This window comes from Serpula lacrymans (assembly GCF_000218685.1).
Source record: "Serpula lacrymans var. lacrymans S7.9 unplaced genomic scaffold SERLAscaffold_20, whole genome shotgun sequence".
NCBI lineage: Eukaryota > Fungi > Basidiomycota > Agaricomycetes > Boletales > Serpulaceae > Serpula > Serpula lacrymans.
The window spans coordinates 59,356-79,402 of record NW_006763309.1 but is presented as its reverse complement, the minus strand read 5'-3'; the positions used below and the strand labels follow the sequence as shown (position 1 = coordinate 79,402).

The 20,047-nt window shown below is 43.7% G+C and overlaps 6 protein-coding genes across 6 annotated transcripts; 4 read left to right on the top strand and 2 right to left on the bottom strand.

Moving 5' to 3' along the window:
• Positions 1 to 23: 23 nt before the first annotated feature.
• On the bottom strand, positions 24 to 361 carry SERLADRAFT_443876 (uncharacterized protein; the record flags this gene model as incomplete). The annotated part of the gene is made up of 2 exons (XM_007324501.1): positions 24 to 172; positions 250 to 361. 2 exons carry the CDS (start codon positions 359 to 361, stop codon positions 24 to 26), a joined length of 261 nt encoding a protein of 86 aa, XP_007324563.1.
• Positions 362 to 6,598: 6,237 nt separating this feature from the next.
• Positions 6,599 to 7,706, top strand: SERLADRAFT_412092 (uncharacterized protein; the record flags this gene model as incomplete). Its single annotated transcript, XM_007324500.1, has 4 exons — positions 6,599 to 6,720; positions 6,877 to 6,914; positions 7,485 to 7,526; positions 7,585 to 7,706. The coding sequence occupies 4 exons, from the start codon at positions 6,599 to 6,601 to the stop codon at positions 7,704 to 7,706; spliced, it is 324 nt and encodes a 107-aa protein (XP_007324562.1).
• Positions 7,707 to 9,108: 1,402 nt separating this feature from the next.
• SERLADRAFT_443875 (uncharacterized protein) lies at positions 9,109 to 10,921 on the top strand (the record flags this gene model as incomplete). The annotated part of the gene is made up of 3 exons (XM_007324499.1): positions 9,109 to 9,132; positions 10,060 to 10,365; positions 10,481 to 10,921. 3 exons carry the CDS (start codon positions 9,109 to 9,111, stop codon positions 10,919 to 10,921), a joined length of 771 nt encoding a protein of 256 aa, XP_007324561.1.
• Positions 10,922 to 11,478: 557 nt separating this feature from the next.
• Positions 11,479 to 12,116, top strand: SERLADRAFT_403731 (uncharacterized protein; the record flags this gene model as incomplete). Its single annotated transcript, XM_007324498.1, has 1 exon — positions 11,479 to 12,116. The coding sequence occupies one exon, from the start codon at positions 11,829 to 11,831 to the stop codon at positions 12,069 to 12,071; it is 243 nt and encodes an 80-aa protein (XP_007324560.1).
• Positions 12,117 to 15,985: 3,869 nt separating this feature from the next.
• SERLADRAFT_403728 (uncharacterized protein) lies at positions 15,986 to 16,521 on the top strand (the record flags this gene model as incomplete). The annotated part of the gene is made up of 1 exon (XM_007324497.1): positions 15,986 to 16,521. One exon carries the CDS (start codon positions 16,030 to 16,032, stop codon positions 16,198 to 16,200), a length of 171 nt encoding a protein of 56 aa, XP_007324559.1.
• Positions 16,522 to 18,378: 1,857 nt separating this feature from the next.
• SERLADRAFT_412091 (uncharacterized protein) lies at positions 18,379 to 19,437 on the bottom strand (the record flags this gene model as incomplete). The annotated part of the gene is made up of 4 exons (XM_007324496.1): positions 18,379 to 18,494; positions 18,531 to 18,929; positions 18,975 to 19,123; positions 19,175 to 19,437. The coding sequence occupies 4 exons, from the start codon at positions 19,435 to 19,437 to the stop codon at positions 18,379 to 18,381; spliced, it is 927 nt and encodes a 308-aa protein (XP_007324558.1).
• Positions 19,438 to 20,047: the final 610 nt, after the last annotated feature.

Genomic DNA, 20,047 nt, shown 5'->3' with positions numbered 1-20,047 from the left:
TAGTTTGTTTTGTGTGTGGTTTTCTAACAGCAGTTCTCATCATCAACAGCGCCTGAATCAAGCAGTGCGCTGGTTGGGTGTACTATGCCCCGGGCAAGGTTTTCCACACCAATGTCTAAACAGATCTCCTTTTGGAATAAAAATGTGCGCATCAACACACGTCTTGGGATTTCTGTGGAAAGTGGCTCCGGAGAAGAAGAAGAGATATTGAGAGAAACATGTCTACTTTAGGATTTTCTATATTTGTACCCCTATTTTTACCAGAATCAAGCACCCTAGTGTTTGTCTTGCCGGGGCCACACTCCAAGGGAGACGCTAGTGCAGCGGTAGTATCATAAATATTACAGTCACAATACTTCATACAAGTACATACTTCTGATAATCAATTTACAAATTTATTTACAAATTTGGGAGCCACCCCCTTTCCTTTATTGCTTGTGCACCACCCCGGAGCAGGGGCCACCTTGTTGTGGTTTACTTCATTGTTTCGAGGAGCAAAGGCACCCAAGTGACCTAAGCTCTGAACTCTTTTCCCTGAGCCTTCATCTCAGCAACCTGTTGGTGGTAAAAGAAGGCTCGGATTTTGTTGTACAAACAACCAGCAAGATCCAGGAGATGACTGGGAAATATACCAAGGGTAATCCTACGCATTTTCCCCATCTTTGGCAGTAAAGAGAGAGCTGCATGTGTAGAAATAGAGGTAGACGTAGAAGACTTTCTGGACAAACTAGTCCTCTCCTGTATAACAACAGGGCTGGACTTGGGCTGCTATATAGGCTGTTAGCTTTATGAATGTTAGAAGTATTCAGAAACATACTTGATCATCCAGAATAAGTCAATCAACGTCTTAGCAGCATGTAAGTATTTTCCTCTAGGAATGATTATATCTTACCATCTGGTCTAGCACCCTTATCCTCATCATAATCATTGTGAGGCAATGATAAACTATAACAAAAGCAATACCCATCTCCGACTGCACTTGCAGGGAGTAAGAGGTACAGTGAGTCTTGAAGATCAACAGATGCTAGTGAATATAGCAAATAGAGGATATGGGAGTAGACTCAGGGGTTTCTGATAAGGAGTAAAGCAGATAATTCAAGTAATAGAAAGCTAAAGAACTACACATGAGTAGGTAAGGCTTTATATAGCTAACCGTCTATCCCTCAGACCAAAAGAGGAATAAAAGGAAAGTGGTCCGAGGGGAAAATTACCCAATAAGAAAAAGGATGACTATTGTACAATTTTAAAGATTAATCAGCAGGTGAGAAATTGTACTAATAGTAAGTGTTGTCGTGCATGTTCAGGAACCGTATCTTCATGATAAGGTATGATCCTGACTAAAGCGTCTATTAGTATATCCAGGCACTGATGGGGCTTGGAGCTGGTTGGCAAGATGCCTACTAGCAGCCCCTACCCATTGTGCTGGCTGGCTGGGAGTGATACCCAGTCTCTGATCTGTGATATAAAGTGGTAGCAATGGTTGAGAAAGCCTATGAGGGCTATGAGAAGTAAAATAGCAAATGATACCTCCAGCCCTAGAGCCAGAGGTGTAATGGGAAAAGTGTTCGGGAACCAAGACATAGAGAAGATAAGAAAATAATAAATGGTCCTTACAATCATGTGTGTATGACTATCTTCTCCTTTTCCGCGCCTTTTTGCTGAACAGTTAGATGTGAAACCCGTTCATCTTCACCATCATCTTCTGAAGATTCCAGATAGTCTTGTGAATCTGATAGAGGAGGGCTGATCTGACAGAGTCAGAGATTCACAGCCTTAAACACTACATTGCATGGAAAAAGTCAAATGGCACTGTCAAGGCATATGAGCTGCATGCACAAGTATCACAACAAGCTACTCAGTTAGACATTGTCACTATATGCTGTTTGCAAGCTGGCTAGATCACTGGCCAAGATTGAGCCTGTAAAGATTGATATGTGCCCAAAAAGTTGTATTGCATATACAGGTGACTTTAAGGACTTGGAAGCTTATCCTCACACCATAAAGGGTCAAATCACATGTGGGGAGAGGTGCTACGTTGCTGGATCTAAAAATAAGCCCAGAGCACAAATGCAATATGTATCTTTTATTCCAATTATCCAAGCAATGTTTGCAAATAAACAAACATCCCAACTCCTGCGATACAGGGATAGATGTTTACAAGAAACATTGAAGTTACTTGCAGTTGACTCACAAAGTTCTGGGACTCAGGCTCAGGCAAAATATTGTGATTTCCCCAGTGGGAGTGTTCATGAACACCATTATAAGGACATGGGATTATTTCAGGATGAGTGTGACATTGCCTTTGCATTATCCACAGATGGGGCCCAGCTTACAATGAAGAAGCAGTCTGATACTTGGATATTGATTCTGATATTGCTCAACATACCTCCAGAAATGAGGTACCATTCCAACAATATCATATTAACCATGACCATTCCCGGACCCCACAGTCCAGGAAGTATTGAGTCATTTATATATCCCCTTTTCCAGGATGCAGCACAGTGTAGTCAAGGTATATGGATGTGGGATGCTATAGATTCCTCCTATTTCATAAATCACATGTACATGACTATGATTCTGGGAGATGTGCTAGGCTCAGCAAAGTTAAATGGGATGGCAGGACATACTGCAAATTATGGTGATAGATTTGTTTTGGTCAAAAGGGCAAGATCCAGTCTTGAAAAAAGTGCCAAGGCTTAGTACTACCTATTGTCACCACCAGAAAACAATAAATACAACAGTGATCATCCCATATATAACCTGGATAACCTGCCAATACGCACAGAAGATCATTATTGGGCTACAATCTGTAACAACCAAGAGTTAGTTACTCTGGCGCACACAGGAACACACTATAAAGGTAGTGAAGAGGGAGTGGTTACCCCTTAAGCTGCAGAGAGTTTGTTGGTATACAACAGGAGGACTCGCTAAGGAGTCTCCTGGATCTATTGGGGTATATATACTAATACAGAGTGTTTGTACTTATGTACTATACAGTTGATAAAGTCAGTGGCTTGATGATGTCATGGGGCCTAGCCCACATGATCAGCTCCACTGCGTGAGAGAGTTGTATCTAAAATAAGAAGAAGGCAACGCAGCGCGAGAAAAAGGAGTTTGAACAAAAGGGAAAGTGCCGCGTGGCACCATGTGTGAAAGCTAAAGTGTACAAGGTTAAAGCGGAGAATGAAAATGAAGGAAAGGTCCGAAAATTGTGTTATTGTAACACAATCAACAAACTTGATGCTACCACAGTTAAAAATCTTCATGCTAAAATTACAAGGGTGGCAGGGATTTCTTGCATGCCTCTAGCAGCAGCAACAACAGCATTTATTCACCCTTCATGTTTCCCAATTGATCCTTTCCATCTGTTTTTTGAAAATATTGTTGCATTTATATGGGATTTGTGGACAATCCACAGTTCACAATCTGAACTCATCCACCTCAACATACAGAAGGCTGAGATGTTTGGTAAACTAGTTGCTTCAGGAATGTCAACACTGCCACCCTCATTCTGTGGCCCAGTTTGAGATCCCCACTTGAAAAGACAAAGTCAATATAAAGTCTATGAGTGGATGGCACTGTTATACTGGTACAAAATACCAATTGGCATTGAGCTAGGGATGAATTCCTCAGTGCTTCAGAACTTCTCCCATCTTATGGCTATAATTGAATTTTCCATGACTATCAAAGCAAGGAGCACCAAAGACTTGACTGATCTCCATCAGCTCATTAAAGTATTCTTGGCTGGTTTTGAAAGAATTTATGTTGGAATACATCCTGAGAAGATTTCAAGATTCTAATTGTGTATATTCCAGTTGATCCATGTTCCTGTTCATATTGAGTGATATGGATCACATTGACTTGACTCTCAAGCTACTGTGGAAAGAACTATTGAAGAAATTGGGCACAAGATCTGTTCCAAAAAAGCATCTTTTGCAAATTTGGCTAATATTATCTATGAGAAAAAAGTCTTGAAGACCCTCCTCTCCTACTACCCTGAGTTGCAGAATTAGTATATAGACTGACCCGCCTCCGGAGATTGCAGCAAATTTACTGCCAATTGAATGCCAGTCTTGAAAAGTTTGTTTGCTGGGCTTTATGGGGAGATGGGCAACTTCTGTATTGTAAGTACCATTGAGAGACTGTTGGGTATGGAGTTTAATGCTAGAGAAAGTGTAGCATACTAGATCAAATTCATCAGATGCTAATGGATATCAAAATGACTCACCTCTGACATTTTGTCACCAGCTGCATGTAGTTTATCATCAACAGGAAGTTGACGCAAATGTCCTTCCCATTAATACCCCTACACCTCTGCACTACGGAACCCAAGCTCTCATCCAGATACCCACTCCCCTCCATTGCCAACTTTACACTATCAATCCAAACACTGGGGTTATGGATATCTGAGTCCCAGTGCGTAGACACCAAAGTTGCAATGATGGCATTGACATTTTTGCCAGAGTTGAGCCAATCTTTGGCTCATCTTCTCCAAACACCACCACAATCTCTTCTCAACAATGCAAATGAGACACACACCCTCGGACACAGCTGTTTGGACTTGGCAGGTTTATTAGATCCCCCACCATTTGTGCAAAGGTGTAACAACCAAGAGTTATTTACTCTGGCACACACAGGAACACACTATAAAGAAGATGATAGGGAGTGGCTACCCCTTAGGCTGCAGTGAGTTTGTTGGGCTAGACAACAGGAGGACCCGCTGAGTCCCTCCCCATGTATTGCTCCTGTATATATACTAAAATACATGAGGTACTGTACAGTTGTAAATAAAGTTTAAAGTCCGATGTCTAACATGTGACCTGTCACATGGTGAGCCTAGACACTGGTCAGGTGATGCATAACTGGTCATGTGACTATGAAAAGTGGAAAATATAAAGTAAAGTAAATGGTCACATGACTGGTCATGTGACTTGGAAAAAAGAAAAGTAAAAGTACAAAAGTGAAGCGTAAGTAGGTGCTGGTATGTCAATTGTAACAGAAGGTGGTGTTGCTTTTTTTGTAGGCTATGGCATGTTGCTGATGGCGCTGACACTGTTGATGCTGCTGGTGCTGTGACACTTGTACACCTTTCATCCAAATGGCGTTGACTACTAGTCCTCCTTGACACAACATGCTGGGAAGGTGGTGATCCCATATCTACCTGAGGCAGTGAGAAGCTGGATATGGATCGTTGTGAAGGAGCAGCAATGAGAGGCAATGGCAGCAAGGATGTAGAAGCATGAGGCAGGGAAAGGGAGATATTAATGGGCACATTTATGGAAGCAGGAAGAGCAGGGTTTTAATTTGCTGATGGAGACTGCAAGGGCGGGAGGCCATCCCACAGGTGTGTCGCATTCAAGTTCTCTATGCCACTAGCATAGGTCATATTTTGACTTGCCACCCAGGTGCATCAGGAAAAACACTTTGGCTATATAGCAGAGGCAATACTATTTATGCTATTATAGCTCTAATAGTACTATATAGCAAAGGTAATACTATTTGTGCTATTATAGCTCTGATAGTGCTATATAGCAGAGGCATTACTATAAATGCTATTATAGCTCTTATAGTACTATAAGTTTGAGCACACATATATAATGTTATATAGCTGGCCAAGGCATTATAATGGCTCTTATAGCTCTAATAGCCTATATAGCTGTTAAGACCATAGTACATATTTATAGTAATGCTTTATCCAAGTATAAGTTGTGATAATTCAATGTGTAAAAAAAATGACAAGTCCATAAAAGGTTAATATATTACACATGTATAGTATATTTTGTAAGCCTTTATGGTGTAGTGAATAAATGTGTGGTATGTGGCTGTGTTCAAACCTTGTGATAGAACAGCCCCAGTAGCAAAATCAGAAAAGTCGGTTTCTAGCTGGAACTCTTTGTCTAATTCTGGAAATGCTAATATGGGCGCTGTTGTGAATGCCTGTTTAAGCTTATTAAAAGCTTCTTGTTCTTTGGAACCCCAGTTCCAGACAATGTCCTTTTTAGTGAGATTGTTTTATAGGCCTCCTTCATTTCCGAGTGATAGACTGACATAGTGGGTATAAAATTTATGAGGGCCTGCAGGAAGTGAATGCCCATCACTCTCTGCAGATGATTGGTATCTATGTCTTTAAGTGATCCCTTGACTATAAGTTTCTTGCGGCCAAGAAGCTGTTGTCTCCTAATTAACTCATCCAAATCAAAGGCTTCTGGGTTAACGTCTTCCAGCTCAACGTCTTCCAGCTCAACGTCTTCCAGCTAAACTACTGTACCAGCAAAGCTCTTGATTATTTGACTTTTCTGCCGATTCAATGGTCTCTCCTTTGTGCAAATACCTATATGTTGTCCCCTACTATACTAAAAAATTTTCCTGAGCTGGGCTTTGTAGCTTCTTGTAGGAAGGCCATGGACCCAAGGGCTCAAAATGCTGTGTTGTATACAGTGCAGCGTCCAAGTTGGCTCTCAACCCAAATGATTGAGCAATGGGCTTTAGCTGCAAACAGGTACAAGGTCCGACACAATGCACCATAGCTGGCGTTTTTTGAACGTATAAAGGTAAGTGATATTATACTATCAATGGCACCCTGTAGAGCTGATTAAAAATGGACCAGCCATATGATAAGTCCACCTACCAGATTTTGAGGCCGGTTTGTATGCAGGACATAGTTGTCTCCATAAACAAGTTCGGAGTTGCAGTAGGAGCAAATCAAGTGCCAGAATACAGGTGCGTGCTTCCGTATGGTGGTTTCAAGCTTGGCAAAACTGAAGTTGTTTTTAATATCCCATGTGACCTGGGTACCTTGTGTCCGACGTCCCTCATGAGTAGTGCCTGCCCACACTTGTAGACCTGCCTTTGCAGAGATCATCCTGTTTAACTCAGCATGGATCTGGTGAACAACAAGTTCAAGGGCCCAGGCAGTGAGTGCAAGGCTTGCATGCTGAATTTAATTGAAGCTAACACTCCCTGGTATGTAGATTTGATTATTTACCAGGGATGTGTTACAATAACACAATTTTTGGACCTTTCCTTTAATTTTCATTCTTCGCTTTAACCTTTTACTGTAGTTCACACTCCGTGCCATGTGGCACTTTCCTTTTTGTTCTAACTCCACTCTCTCGCGCGGCGCTGCCTTTATTCTCCTTTTAGACACAAACTCTCTCATGCAATGGAGCTGATTATGCGGGCTAGGCCCCATGACATCATCAGCCACTACCTTTATCAACTATACAGTACATATGTACAAATAAGATTGTAGTAGTATAAATACCCCAATAGATCAAGGAGACTCCTCAGCAAGTCCTCCTGTTGTATACCAACAACTAACTAGGTCCTACCTAAGGGGTAACCACTCCCTCATCACTACCTTTATAGTTTGTCTTAAGTGTGCGCCAGAGTAACTAACTCTTGGTTGTTACAGGGGGCATCTATCCAAAGGGAGATTCTCTTTGCTTGTTGGTATATCAGCTCAAGAATCACCACCAATGTAGGTGAGCCTGTGCATGGCCCATTGATCAGAGACACTACCATGTGTGAGTGTCTCTTGGATCTTTCAAGTTTCTCTCCTTTCTCATTCTTTGTCTTAAACAGATGATGCAAAAAGTTGGCCAGAGATCACCGAGCATCATAGATACTTGCCAACACATCCTCAAGCTTTTGGCTTGATGTTTGTGCTGTTCAGCGAGGTGTTTGCTGGGGTGTTTGGGACATGATTAATGGGAAACGGCTTTGATTTTTGTAACTACTGTACATTAATTGATCAATACTATTAAGCTACTGATTATCTGTACACAAGGCTTTGCACAGGACTTTGGGAAGTGATTGATTTCATTGTGGGGTAATGTCTAAGCGGGGTTGGTTGGAACTGCTTCTAAGCTGTTGCGGACCTGTAATAGCTCTCTACTCTGTGGCTGAAAGGCATTGAGTGGGGGGTTCCCGCAAAGGGCCTTAAATTCGGAGCAGACCTTATTACCAATATTGTTGTCTTCATATACCAACTACTAGTATCATATATTGACAGTCACATGTATTGTATAAGGTCAGCAACAGAGACTAAGCCACACCCTTCATGAAGCTTTAACAAAAAGGCAAGAAAATTTATGGCATATAACTCACCACCAAGCCTCAATGATCCTTCTGTCACTCAAACAGCTGTCGTCACAATTTTTTGAGGAGCTCCTGCATGACAAAGGATTGCGGCCACAACTAACTGCATTAGGAATAGATGAGATCCACTTACTGGATACTTGGGGCAATAGCTTCCAAAATGCCTTCCTACAGATATGGTACATTGCTGCCCAAATGCCCCCCCAAGTTGTGCAGATTGCTGTTACTGCCACACTAGTTTCAGGCCTGACAATGGATGACAATAGACCGAATATGTAACTTCCTTGGACTGAAAGCAGGAGAATACCACCTCATTTAAAGGTCCAACCTACGCCCAGATGTTCAACTGTTAATACATGAGTTGAAGCATGGACTTGGGGGTTGGAACTTTTCCCAGCTGCAATGGATCCTCCACTCTGACCACAAAACCATCATTTTCTGCCCAACAATATACCTTCAATTCCCAACTTCAAACATATTTATGGGCCAACGCACCTGAACAATCCAGTCTGGATCTCCATATCCGCATGTACAATTCCCTTAACTCACCCAAGTACAATATTAAAACCCGGAGACTGTTTCATAAAAACCCCATAACACGCATAATCAATGCAACCAATGGACTCTGTGTTGGGTACGACCCTATCAATTTTACCTTGATTGTGATGATGGGAGTGGTGCAAAATGCTGATGAATTCCACCAGAAGGTTGGCAGGATAAGGCCTGACAGGACACAACAAAAGGAGAGATGGGGCATTATGTATATCCATAAACATGGCAAAACTCGTCCTGGCACCTTGTACATGTAAGGCCATGGAATAAAATTAACTGTACAACAATCCTTGTAAAGACTTACAGTGCACTTGTTCCACCTGTATGAGCCATCCACGTCCAGCTACAACTTCTTCTTGCCAGTGTTTTGGCTGTAGTCTGGAGGACCCTTCATCATGTGCTCTTTCTTTTAACACAGGCCCTGAAGCTGTGTGTCAAAAAGAGGATGCCCAGGCCATGCCTAAAAAGAAGTCAATTACTGTAAGGACCATTTTATTATTTCCTTATCTTCACTATGTCTTGGTTCTCGAACGCTTTTCCCATTACGCCTCTGGCTCTAGGGCTAGAGGTATCATTTGCCGTTCTACTTCTCATAGCCCTCACAGGCTTTCTTAACCATTGTTACCATTTTATATCACAGATCAGAGACTGGGCATCGCTCCCAGCCAGCCAGCACACTGGGTAGGGACTGGTAGTAGGCATCTCGCCAACCAGCTCCAAGCCCCAGTAAAGCCTGGTAATACTAATAACGCCTTATCTAGAATGGTACCTCATCATGAGGATACGGTTCCTGACCACGCGTGACAATCTTCTATTATTAGTACAAGTCTCTCACCTGCTGATTAATCAAGCCAGAAGTCATACAATAGTTACTCTCCATTTTTCTTATTGGTAGATTAATTCCTCAGACCACTTTTCGTATATTCTCCTTTCGGTCTGAGGAACGGACAGTTCCCTATATAAAGACGTACCTATTCATGTATAGCTCCTTAGCTTTCTATTACTGAATTTACCCGCTTTACTCCTTAACAAGAACCTTTGAAGCTTACCTCTCAAAAGTCCTCTACTCGCTATATTTCTAGCGTCTGTCGACCTCAAAGCTCATTGGACCCTTACTCCCTGCAGGTGCAGAAGGAGATAGGTTTAGTTTTTGTTATAGTTTATCGTTGCCTCACAAAATAGAAAGCTCACTCTACAATCCGTTCACAGCGTACCATCTCGCTTGAACCCATTATAGCCCTAACCCACCTTTTCCTTCATCCCTCGGACGTGTTGTCATTCACCGTCCTCCTCCCCATCCAAAACAACCACTTGCCTTCTAGCTAAGCTAGCTAGTTGTTCTCTCCAACATTCCTACCCACCTCGAAGTAATACTCTTACTTGTTCTAGCTCAAGTCCTCACCCTAGCTGTCGTCTTTGATCACTTCTACAATCGTCAAACTGTCGAACATCAGAGAGAGCCTAGTAACGGACGAAGAACGACGTTCACTCGAGGAATTCCATCGCGCCCTCAACAACCGAGACCTCCACGTTGCAGTACCTGTCAACGCTGCCACGCACCCCCAGCCTGCCCACAGCAACACAGAAACTGAGTATTACGAAGACTCATCAGCCGCCTCTTCCCCCATCTCTGAACTAGAAGGACTAGTTCTAGCCGTCGACGATTTAGCATTCGAAATCTCCCAACTCCGTCAATACGTCGCGCTTACTCGAGTACGCATCAGCAGCTGCTCAAACCTGCTTTTGGGAATCCGATCAAGCATCCAGAGAATTGTTCAGGTTCAATTCGATACACCTAGAGCACCTATCGATCGAAGTCTACGAACAGAGAATTCTAGAACCCCCTCGTCGGAACGACAGTGAAGAAAAACGAGCCCTCAGACGACGAGTGGCAGAACATAAGACAGCTCTTCTCATACTATCCGACGGAATCTCTCCACGCATCTATCACCTTCCAAACTACGTTGAAACTCCCCAACTTGCGTTCTCACCAGAACAGGACGGGAGAGAAATCCACTACCTACTTCCCTGTGGAATCATCATCCACCGACGACCCTACTCCGCACCCTACCTAGAATTCCTTACGCCCTACCTCGAACCATCCAAAATTGACGTATACGTTACAGCGTCATTTAATCCTACCCCTCTTGAACTTCTTTTTACAAGAATTGGAATTTACGAAACCGATCTCATCAAGTTCTATCGAGAAATACCATTCTTCTTCGACGTCCCCCTCACTCCCGAACAGAACGACGCCTTCAACCAATGAGATTATCTTAAAACAGGAGTCCACGTATTAGTTGTCACCCCTTTCTGCCGCGACGCAATACGAAGGATAGTAGCCTGCATATCGCAATTTCGCAGACTAGTGTTTAAAATTGGACACGAGATCCTCGAAGGAAGGAATTGGGAAAGAGAACAAAGACAGATCAGGAACGTCTGTCGATTGTTCAGAGAATACCAAAACTACGGGAAAGAAGTTTTTGATTTAGTCATCCATGTCTAACCCCACGCAGCTACACGGCAAAGTAACTCTCGCAGCAGAACCCTTCAAATTCAAAGGAGAGAAGGAACGATTCATAGCATGGCGCCAAGCACTACAGTTGTACTTAACCGCCTACGCATCCTACTTTCCAGACGAGAAGACGAAGCTCATCTACCTCCTGTCCAAAATCAGCGACCAAGGAACGTCGACAGTAAAAGCTTGGAAAGAGAACGTGCTTACCAAAGCTCTCGACGCAACTACCCCCGTATGGCCAACTCTCTCGACCGTCCTAACCGATCTAGCCCAAGTATTCGGGAATCCAAACGAAAGATCGCAGGCGGTAAACGAGATTGAGACATACAAGCAGGAGAATAAGCATTGCGACGAATTCTTTAGCCATTTCACAACGCTCATGGACAAGGCCGGATATGACGCTACCACTCACTTCGACGTGATCAATCGAATTCTCAAAAAGAATCTTCACTCTCGAATCTGTGATTTCGTCATCATCCAGAGAGACCTACCAAAAACATTTGCTGAGTGGAAAACGCAAGCCTACACATGGGAGGCACGAAGAGAAGAGTTTCAGTTAGACAAAAGACGGAAGAGAGAAGTCACGCAGCCGTCGCGACCTATCTACAGACAACAGACGTATACGCACCAGCATGTGCAACAGCCGCAGCCACAGCAGATGGCGAGACCCCAGACAAATCAGTATGCAAGAAGGTTCGAGGATCAACCTCAGAGAGGTGTGTTCCCCGGACAAGGTGTACCCATGGATACGGACCAACAGAGTCGGTTCAGATTATGTTACGGATGTGGCCAGCCGGGTCATATCGCAAGGAACTGCCCTCTGAAGAAAGTTGCAGCTAGAGAAGCAACCACAACCCAGGAGGAGACAAAGACGAAGGATTTTCTCGAAGGTCAGGAGTAAGCACGGACTCTCTGACCAGTAAGCACGGTTCGGAAAATGTATTTGTAACTGATAAATCGAAACATGTTTCCCAAAACCCATGTGCCGAGAAATACGCTAAGCCACATTCAGCGGAATGGTTGGCTCGACGAATTAAAGACCAGAAAGAAGAAAGAGCCAAAGCATTGGTTCGGAACTGGGCCTCACCCCAGTGTTACCCACACATCACGACGGATACAATCAATTTACTCAAGCAACACGATGAAGAGTATATCGTAGAGCAGTTGAATGTGATCAAAGATTTCTCATCCCTCCCCCATCTCATCAACGCAAACTCTCGCTACAATGTCAATTATCCACTATCGACGATCACCAGACGCATGTCATACCAGTTTTGATAGATTCAGGATGCACAGATTTTATCATTGACGAAGCCTTTGTTCGGCAACACAACATTTCCACAAAACCACTGCCAACTCGTGTTATTGTCTCAAACACCGATGGAACCAAGAATCGCACTGGACCTTTAACGGAATATGTGACACTTCGCCTAACTGTGGCAGGTCGCACGGAATTAATGGACTTCCTGGTCACTGGACAAAGAGAGGCCAGAATTTTATTAGGACACGACTGGCTACGACGCACGAATCCCGACATCAACTGGCAAACCAACACCATCACGTACCCTTCTGATGATATGGAGTATCACCCTGAAGACGGAGATAGAGTCATCGCTGTAGACTTACAGAGCAGGATTGACAAAATTTCCGTCGAAAGCAACGTATCTCAGACCAAAAGCCAACAGATTGCGGAAGAATCAGAACGAGCAAAGTCAACACTCACGTTCAGAGACGTCGTTCCCCCGTTTTATCATCATTTTGAGCCAGTATTCACAAAAGCGTCATTTGACAAACTACCCCCACGACGAGTCTGGGACCACGCAATTGAACTCCTACCAGAAGCCAAAGGTCTAGACTGTAAAACGTATCCACTTAACCGAGACGAACAAATTCATCTTGACGAATTCTTGAAAGAGAACCTGGAGACAGGGAGGATCAGAGTATCGAAATCCCCTTACGCATCCCCGTTCTTCTTTATCAAGAAAAAAGACGGATCTCTCAGACCGGTACAAGACTATCGGAAACTCAACGCCCTCACGATTAAAAACCAATATACGTTACCCCTCATTCCAGAATTGATAAACCGACTCAAAGGAGCGAGATTCTTCACCAAGCTGGATGTCCGTTGGGGATATAATAATGTTCGAATCAAAGAAGGAGATGAGCACAAGGCCGCCTTCAGAACTAACAGAGGATTGTTCGAACCTCTGGTTATGTTCTTCGGACTCACGAACTCCCCAGCCACCTTTCAGACAATGATGGACCGACTTCTCCGAGACCTAATCAACGAAGGATCAGTTATTGTATACCTCGACGACATCATGATATTCACCGACTTGTTAGAAGAACACAGGAAGATTGTATCCAAAGTTCTTCAGATACTCGCAGACAATCAATTATATCTCAAACCAGAGAAATGTGAGTTTGAAAAGAAAGAAGTCGAATATCTGGGAATGATCATCTCCCATGATACAATTCGTATGGACCCGCTAAAAGTACAGGCAGTTGCAGAATGGCCGATACCACGAACAAAGAAGGAGTTACAGTCATTCCTAGGGTTTTCAAACTTTTACAGACGATTCATCAGAGACTACGGAAAGATTGCCAAACCGCTGACGATTCTCACCGGAAAGGTAGACTGGGAGTGGGCTGAAGACCAACAACGAGCGTTCGACGTTCTCAAAAAGACAATCACCACTTCGCCCACACTCGCAATCCCTAACGACGAGGATCCATTCAAAGTTGAATGTGATGCCTCCAACTACGCCACGGGAGCAGTGTTATCCCAGCAGCAAGAAGGGAAATGGAGACCGGTCGCATTCCTGTCAAAATCGATGAACCCTGCAGAGAGAAATTACGCTATCTGGGATAAAGAGATGCTAGCGGTAATGCATGCGTTAGAAGAATGGCGACACCTCCTCATGGGAGCTAAACACCAGTTCACCATATTCACCGACCATCAAAACCTCACCTACTTCCGAGACCCCCAGAAGGTAAACAGATGACAAGCTAGGTGGATGGACACACTAGCGAGATATGATTTCAAGCTAGAGCATGTGAAAGGCTCGGCGAACACGAAAGCGGACCTACTTAGCCGAAGAGTAGACCATCCGAGAGGCGAGAGAGACAACGAAGGACAAGTCCTTCTACCTCAGCTCGCGGAAGCAAACATTTATACTATGGAGGACGTGTTAGAAGAACACTACCTGGACGAGCTGCTAGCTTTGCAGCACAAACTAGACAATTACGTAGTAAGGAAGTTGAAAGAAGATCCAAAGGTTTGGAAGAAACGAGACGGAATCGTCTGGATAGGAAATGAGAAAGAAGACGAGTTGACGTTAGGGTCCTTCAAAAACAAAATCTACGTACCCCAAGATCCAAAGTTGAGGGCACGTATTATCGAAGAAGAACATGACACGAGCCTCAGCGGACACCCAGGAGAAAGAAAGACGCACGAAGGAGTAAACCGATCATTCTGGTGGCCTAGCCTCAGGAGAGATATCAGGAAATATGTCGCAGGATGCGAGATATGTCAGAGAACAAAGTCGCATCGTCAAAAACCGCATGCTCCCCTCCATCCAAATCCGATCCCTGATCGTCCTTGGCAGATAATCACAACGGATCTCATCGGAGCATTACCAGAGTCAAACGGATACGACGCTATCCAGGTTTTTGTTGACAGATTCTCGAAAATGGCTCACTTCGTACCAACGCACGTTACTCTTGATTCGTTAGGCTACGCCAAACAACTACGAGATTCGGTTATACAACTACACGGCATCCCGGAAAAGATTATATCGGATAGAGGACCTCAATTCATGTCGAACTTCACCAAGGACTTCTATCAAACCCTTGGGATTGAACCCGGTCTGTCAACAGGTTACCATCCCCAAACTGACGGGCAGTCCGAACGAATCAATCAAGACCTGGAACATTACCTACGCACGTTCATTAATCACCGACAAGACGACTGGGCTGATTGGCTAGCCATTGCCGAGTTCACATACAACAATCATCTTCACTCCGCAACCAATCAGACCCCCTTCTTTGTAAATTATGGTTCTCACCCTCGTAAAGGAACCGGTCAGAAGCCTTCAGGGCGCTCGCAAGCTGCCGAAGATTTCGCAACCTCTATGACAAAACTACACAAACAAACTCGACAATCATTATTACTCGCGAATCAAAACCTCAAAAAGTACTATGACCGGAAACGCACGGAAGCACGAGAATATCACAAAGGAGATAAGGTGTGGTTAGAGGGAACTCATAACTCCACCGATTGACCGATGAAGAAGTTAGATGACAAACGATTTGGCCCGTTTACGGTAAAGGCAAAAGTCGGCCCATCCGCTTATCTCCTTGATGTCCCTAGATCCTGGAAGGCGATCCATCCCGTATTCAACGAAATCCTCTTATCACCGTATCACACGCCGGAGTTCCCTAATCAACCTCGTACCTCGAAACCTCCGCCGATCCAAGTTGATGGCGCAGTTGAATACGAAGCCGAAGAAATCATTGCTTCTCGGCCCACTAAACTCAAAGGGGCTAAGCTCGATTACTTCGTCCATTGGAAGGGATACCCGATCACAGAGAGGACGTGGGAACCCGACCACCATTTAAAAAATTCCCCCTCGCTTATTGCCACCTTCCACCGCAAACAACCCGCCGCCCCACGTGTCATCGCCTCCGCCGCTTTACGATTTTGTCCTTACGAAAATTTCACTACTACAACCGAAAAACCCCGCTTCTTCGACTGGATCACGAACCGCTTCACGGACTGCGGCGCTAAGATTCTTGGGACAAGAATATAAAAGGGGGGGGTAATGTAAGGACCATTTTATTATTTCCTTATCTTCACTATGTCTTGGTTCTCGAACGCTTTTCCCATTACGCCTCTGGCTCTAGGGCTAGAGGTATCGTTTGCCGTTCTACTTCTCATAGCCCTCACAGGCTTTCTTAACCATTGTTACCATTTTATATCACAGATCAGAGACTGGGCATCGCTCCCAGCCAGCCAGCACACTGGGTAGGGACTGGTAGTAGGCATCTCGCCAACCAGCTCCAAGCCCCAGTAAAGCCTGGTAATACTAATAACGCCTTATCTAGAATGGTACCTCATCATGAGGATACGGTTCCTGACCACGCGTGACAATCTTCTATTATTAGTACAAGTCTCTCACCTGCTGATTAATCAAGCCAGAAGTCATACAATAGTTACTCTCCATTTTTCTTATTGGTAGATTAATTCCTCAGACCACTTTTCGTATATTCTCCTTTCGGTCTGAGGAACGGACAGTTCCCTATATAAAGACGTACCTATTCATGTATAGCTCCTTAGCTTTCTATTACTGAATTTACCCGCTTTACTCCTCAACAAGAACCTTTGAAGCTTACCTCTCAAAAGTCCTCTACTCGCTATATTTCTAGCGTCTGTCGACCTCAAAGCTCATTGGACCCTTACTCCCTGCAGGTGCAGAAGGAGATAGGTTTAGTTTTTGTTATAGTTTATCGTTGCCTCACAATTACCAAGGACATGCATGAGCATGCCACCAGACTCCTTCAAAACTGTCATCTTGAAATCTTTGATACTGTTGGTGACACTGGTACAAACATACTCCCATCCTTTGTGTTCCTTCCCAACTTAACCATCAAACTCCTCATGGACAGCCATGAGTTGATCTACTCAATCAACATGATTGCTAATCTCAGCCCAAAGTCTTCATTAAGCCCTATTTGGGCCTTGTGTGGACCACAATGCAGGCTATAAAATCTGACCTTTGGTGTACATGTGACATCAACCAAGCCAATATTAATGCAGAGGCCCAAGCACAAAGGCAAGAAATGTGAGGCATTGGTTGTGGACAAACTCAAGGGCGAGGACATCTCTATTATAGAGACAGGTACAACAAGGTAAATTTCTCAGCTGTGCCGTTGTAGAGTTGACTTAGACGCTGGCATAGTAATCCCTTTATTTCCCAACATATCAATCCAGTTCTACGACAAACCATGCATCAATATGCAACAGTCCGCAGAGTCCATGTTTGCCGATACATAGAGTCCGCATTTGCGGACATATAGGGTCCGCACTTTTTGGACTTTGGACCCGTCAGACGAGGAGCTAATTCAGCACTCCACGCACGTGCAAGACTCCACATGGACTCCAGAGCATTACAACTGTCCACAGATCAACTACCCCTTTCCTTTTATGGAATATAGGAGTTGTCCCTCGTGGTATGGAACAGTCTGGATGTCGGACTAGCAGGATATGACTCGCTTTTTCTTACATTTTCATATGGGCACTTTCTAATGTTTATCCTTTGTTTCTCCTATTGGTTCTCATATGTTTTACACTATTTTTGCTATTTCCTTTTTGGTACTGCTATAAAACTGTACTTCCAAAAGGAAGGAAATCTATCTTTTGATCCCCCATATACTCAGAATTTGTCTGAATAAGTCGCCATACTCAATTCAGAATTGTTGTAGACGTCCCACAGCCATATAACCAAAATTTCCAACAAAGCACCGAGCTTGTTGTGATGTTCTGTTCGTATAGACCCAAAATGCGGACTCTCAGGAGTCATTGCAGTGTCGTATTCTCCACTCTATATTCATCCTCAGCTCATATTATCACTCCCACACTTGTATTATCGCCTTTCCAGCAAGATCACAACTTGCTGTGATGTATCCACTCCGTTTAGACTCAAAAGTGCGGACTCTGCAAACTGACCTGTGGACCTGCGGACTCACCTGCGGACCCACTCCATTGTAGTCTTCAGCACTTTCTTCTGAATCCCTTGGTTGATCCCTGCGGGTTGAACGACGCATAGGTGTTTGGACATAAGGACTCTACTCAGTTCTCTCCCAGACGCCTTTAGCAATTTTACCCCGTCTATTTTCTGTATTCTTGCTTAGCTTAGCTGATGGCCTTTTCCCAGAGACAATGTTCTTGTATACAATGCAAGATGGAACTCTCATACTCAGCAAGGCCCTATCATTTCTGACATTGTCTGGAAGCCTCTCCAGTCATTTGTGGATTTCCAGACTTTGACATCACCCAAATGCAAGCGGGGGGCCACTCTCAGCCAAATGATTGAGTCATCTCAGCAGCCTCACATGTGCAAACACAATAATGTAAGCATTCTAATACTAGTGAACATAACACACACTAATCTTGATCTACAGAACCAGGAGAACATGGTCATTGGACCCTAGTTACCCTTGTCATCAATATCAGTGTCTTCATCCCCTACATCCTCACCATCACTTCCTAACTTGTTTATCTGCAGTACAGCAGTGTGCTCATCTTCCTCATCATCAGCATAATCTAGTATCAAATCTCCTTTGACAATAAATCAATTACCAAGGTTAGGCAAGTCTTGTAAAAACTCATGTTCTTCCTCAATTTCACTTTCAGCATCACTCTTGCTACTCCACTGCTCTTCTGTTGGTGCAGTTTGAGCCTCCATTCTATTTCTATCTCCACCATTGTGTACTTTCTGTATGCCAACCATCAAGCCACAAGACTTGGTTGTCTTGTCAATCCACTTTTTGAGTCTCCCATGTGCTAGCTTTTTTATGCCTCTTTCAAAATTGCATACTTCACATTCCCCATAATCTCTTTGTTGCCATAAGAAGTGAAGCTCGGTTTCACAGTAGGTTTGAAGTAATGTTTCTATTTTGGGGTTATTATGAGGCTCAGGTTCTTTGTTTGTGCGGTGGGCAAGTCCCAAACTTGTCAGCATATCCTTCTTCATTTGAGCTAATTCATTAACATTTTGTGAAATGATGTTACACATGAGCTCACCATCCCACAGAATATCAATATGGACCAAGAATTCTTGAAGGAGGAGGTTGTAGTGCTCTTGCAATAAGTCACCGGCACCACAAAAGGATTCAGGCATTCCCTTCAAGTTAACCAGCCAGTTTTTCAAGATGGCATCTCGTAGTTTAGGACTGCATTCATATTGGAGTGTGCATATCATCTCAAGAAGATATGTGGAGTACTTTGTGTGCAAGGAACCTGCAAAACTGAATACTATCACTTTCAAGTGCTTGTATACCCATTCAGTGTTGCCATCAGTGACAGCATAGGCAAATTCACGAGCTACAAGGCTGTCTGACATGAAATGTATGGCTTGTGCCAGTGTGCGGTCCCCCTCAAAGGGCTGATTAGTCTCTTCTGTTTTTTCCTCTGGGCCAGCCCTTTTTTTCTGCTTTTTTCTGTCTGACTGTTCCTTTTTTTGTTTGCAGCTTGCTTGCTCTGGCATGTGGCCAAAGTCACAGAAATATAAGGGTCTTGGGGGACCACAGTGATCCAAGATTCACCAACAATGGCTTGTTAGGTTGATGTGCTTGCAGTGCATTTTCATAGCTATTGATACTATTATATTTCAGTGCAGGGTCACACCCACACTATTCAATGGATCAAAACTTGGGAGTTCATTGCAGATTGCCATGGTTTTGAAATGGATAAACAGGTCTGGCTCTGAATTGTACCCTGTTATTAATGAGCCAACAACACAAACTCAATGTCACAATAACTCACCTCCAGCAATCAAGCATGCATGCATCCAGGACTACATTCACAAAGTGGAATGCAGGATAGTAGTCTACTTTTTTTAGATTTGTAGGAGGCTTGCACCCAATCTGATTGGCGTTATAGGAAAGTGTTGACAGATCATTTGCGAGTGTATCCCCCCAATGTGTTCCAAAGAAACAACTGAGGTTAGTCCATTCAGTATGCCACAGTTCAACTTGAAGGATTGGCTGGATGAGTTTGAAACTGTTGAACATGTTATTATGGAATTGTAGGTATTTTTTCATCTGTATTAACTTTTCAAACATCAACCCATCCCCTCCCACCAATATTAGGTGTGG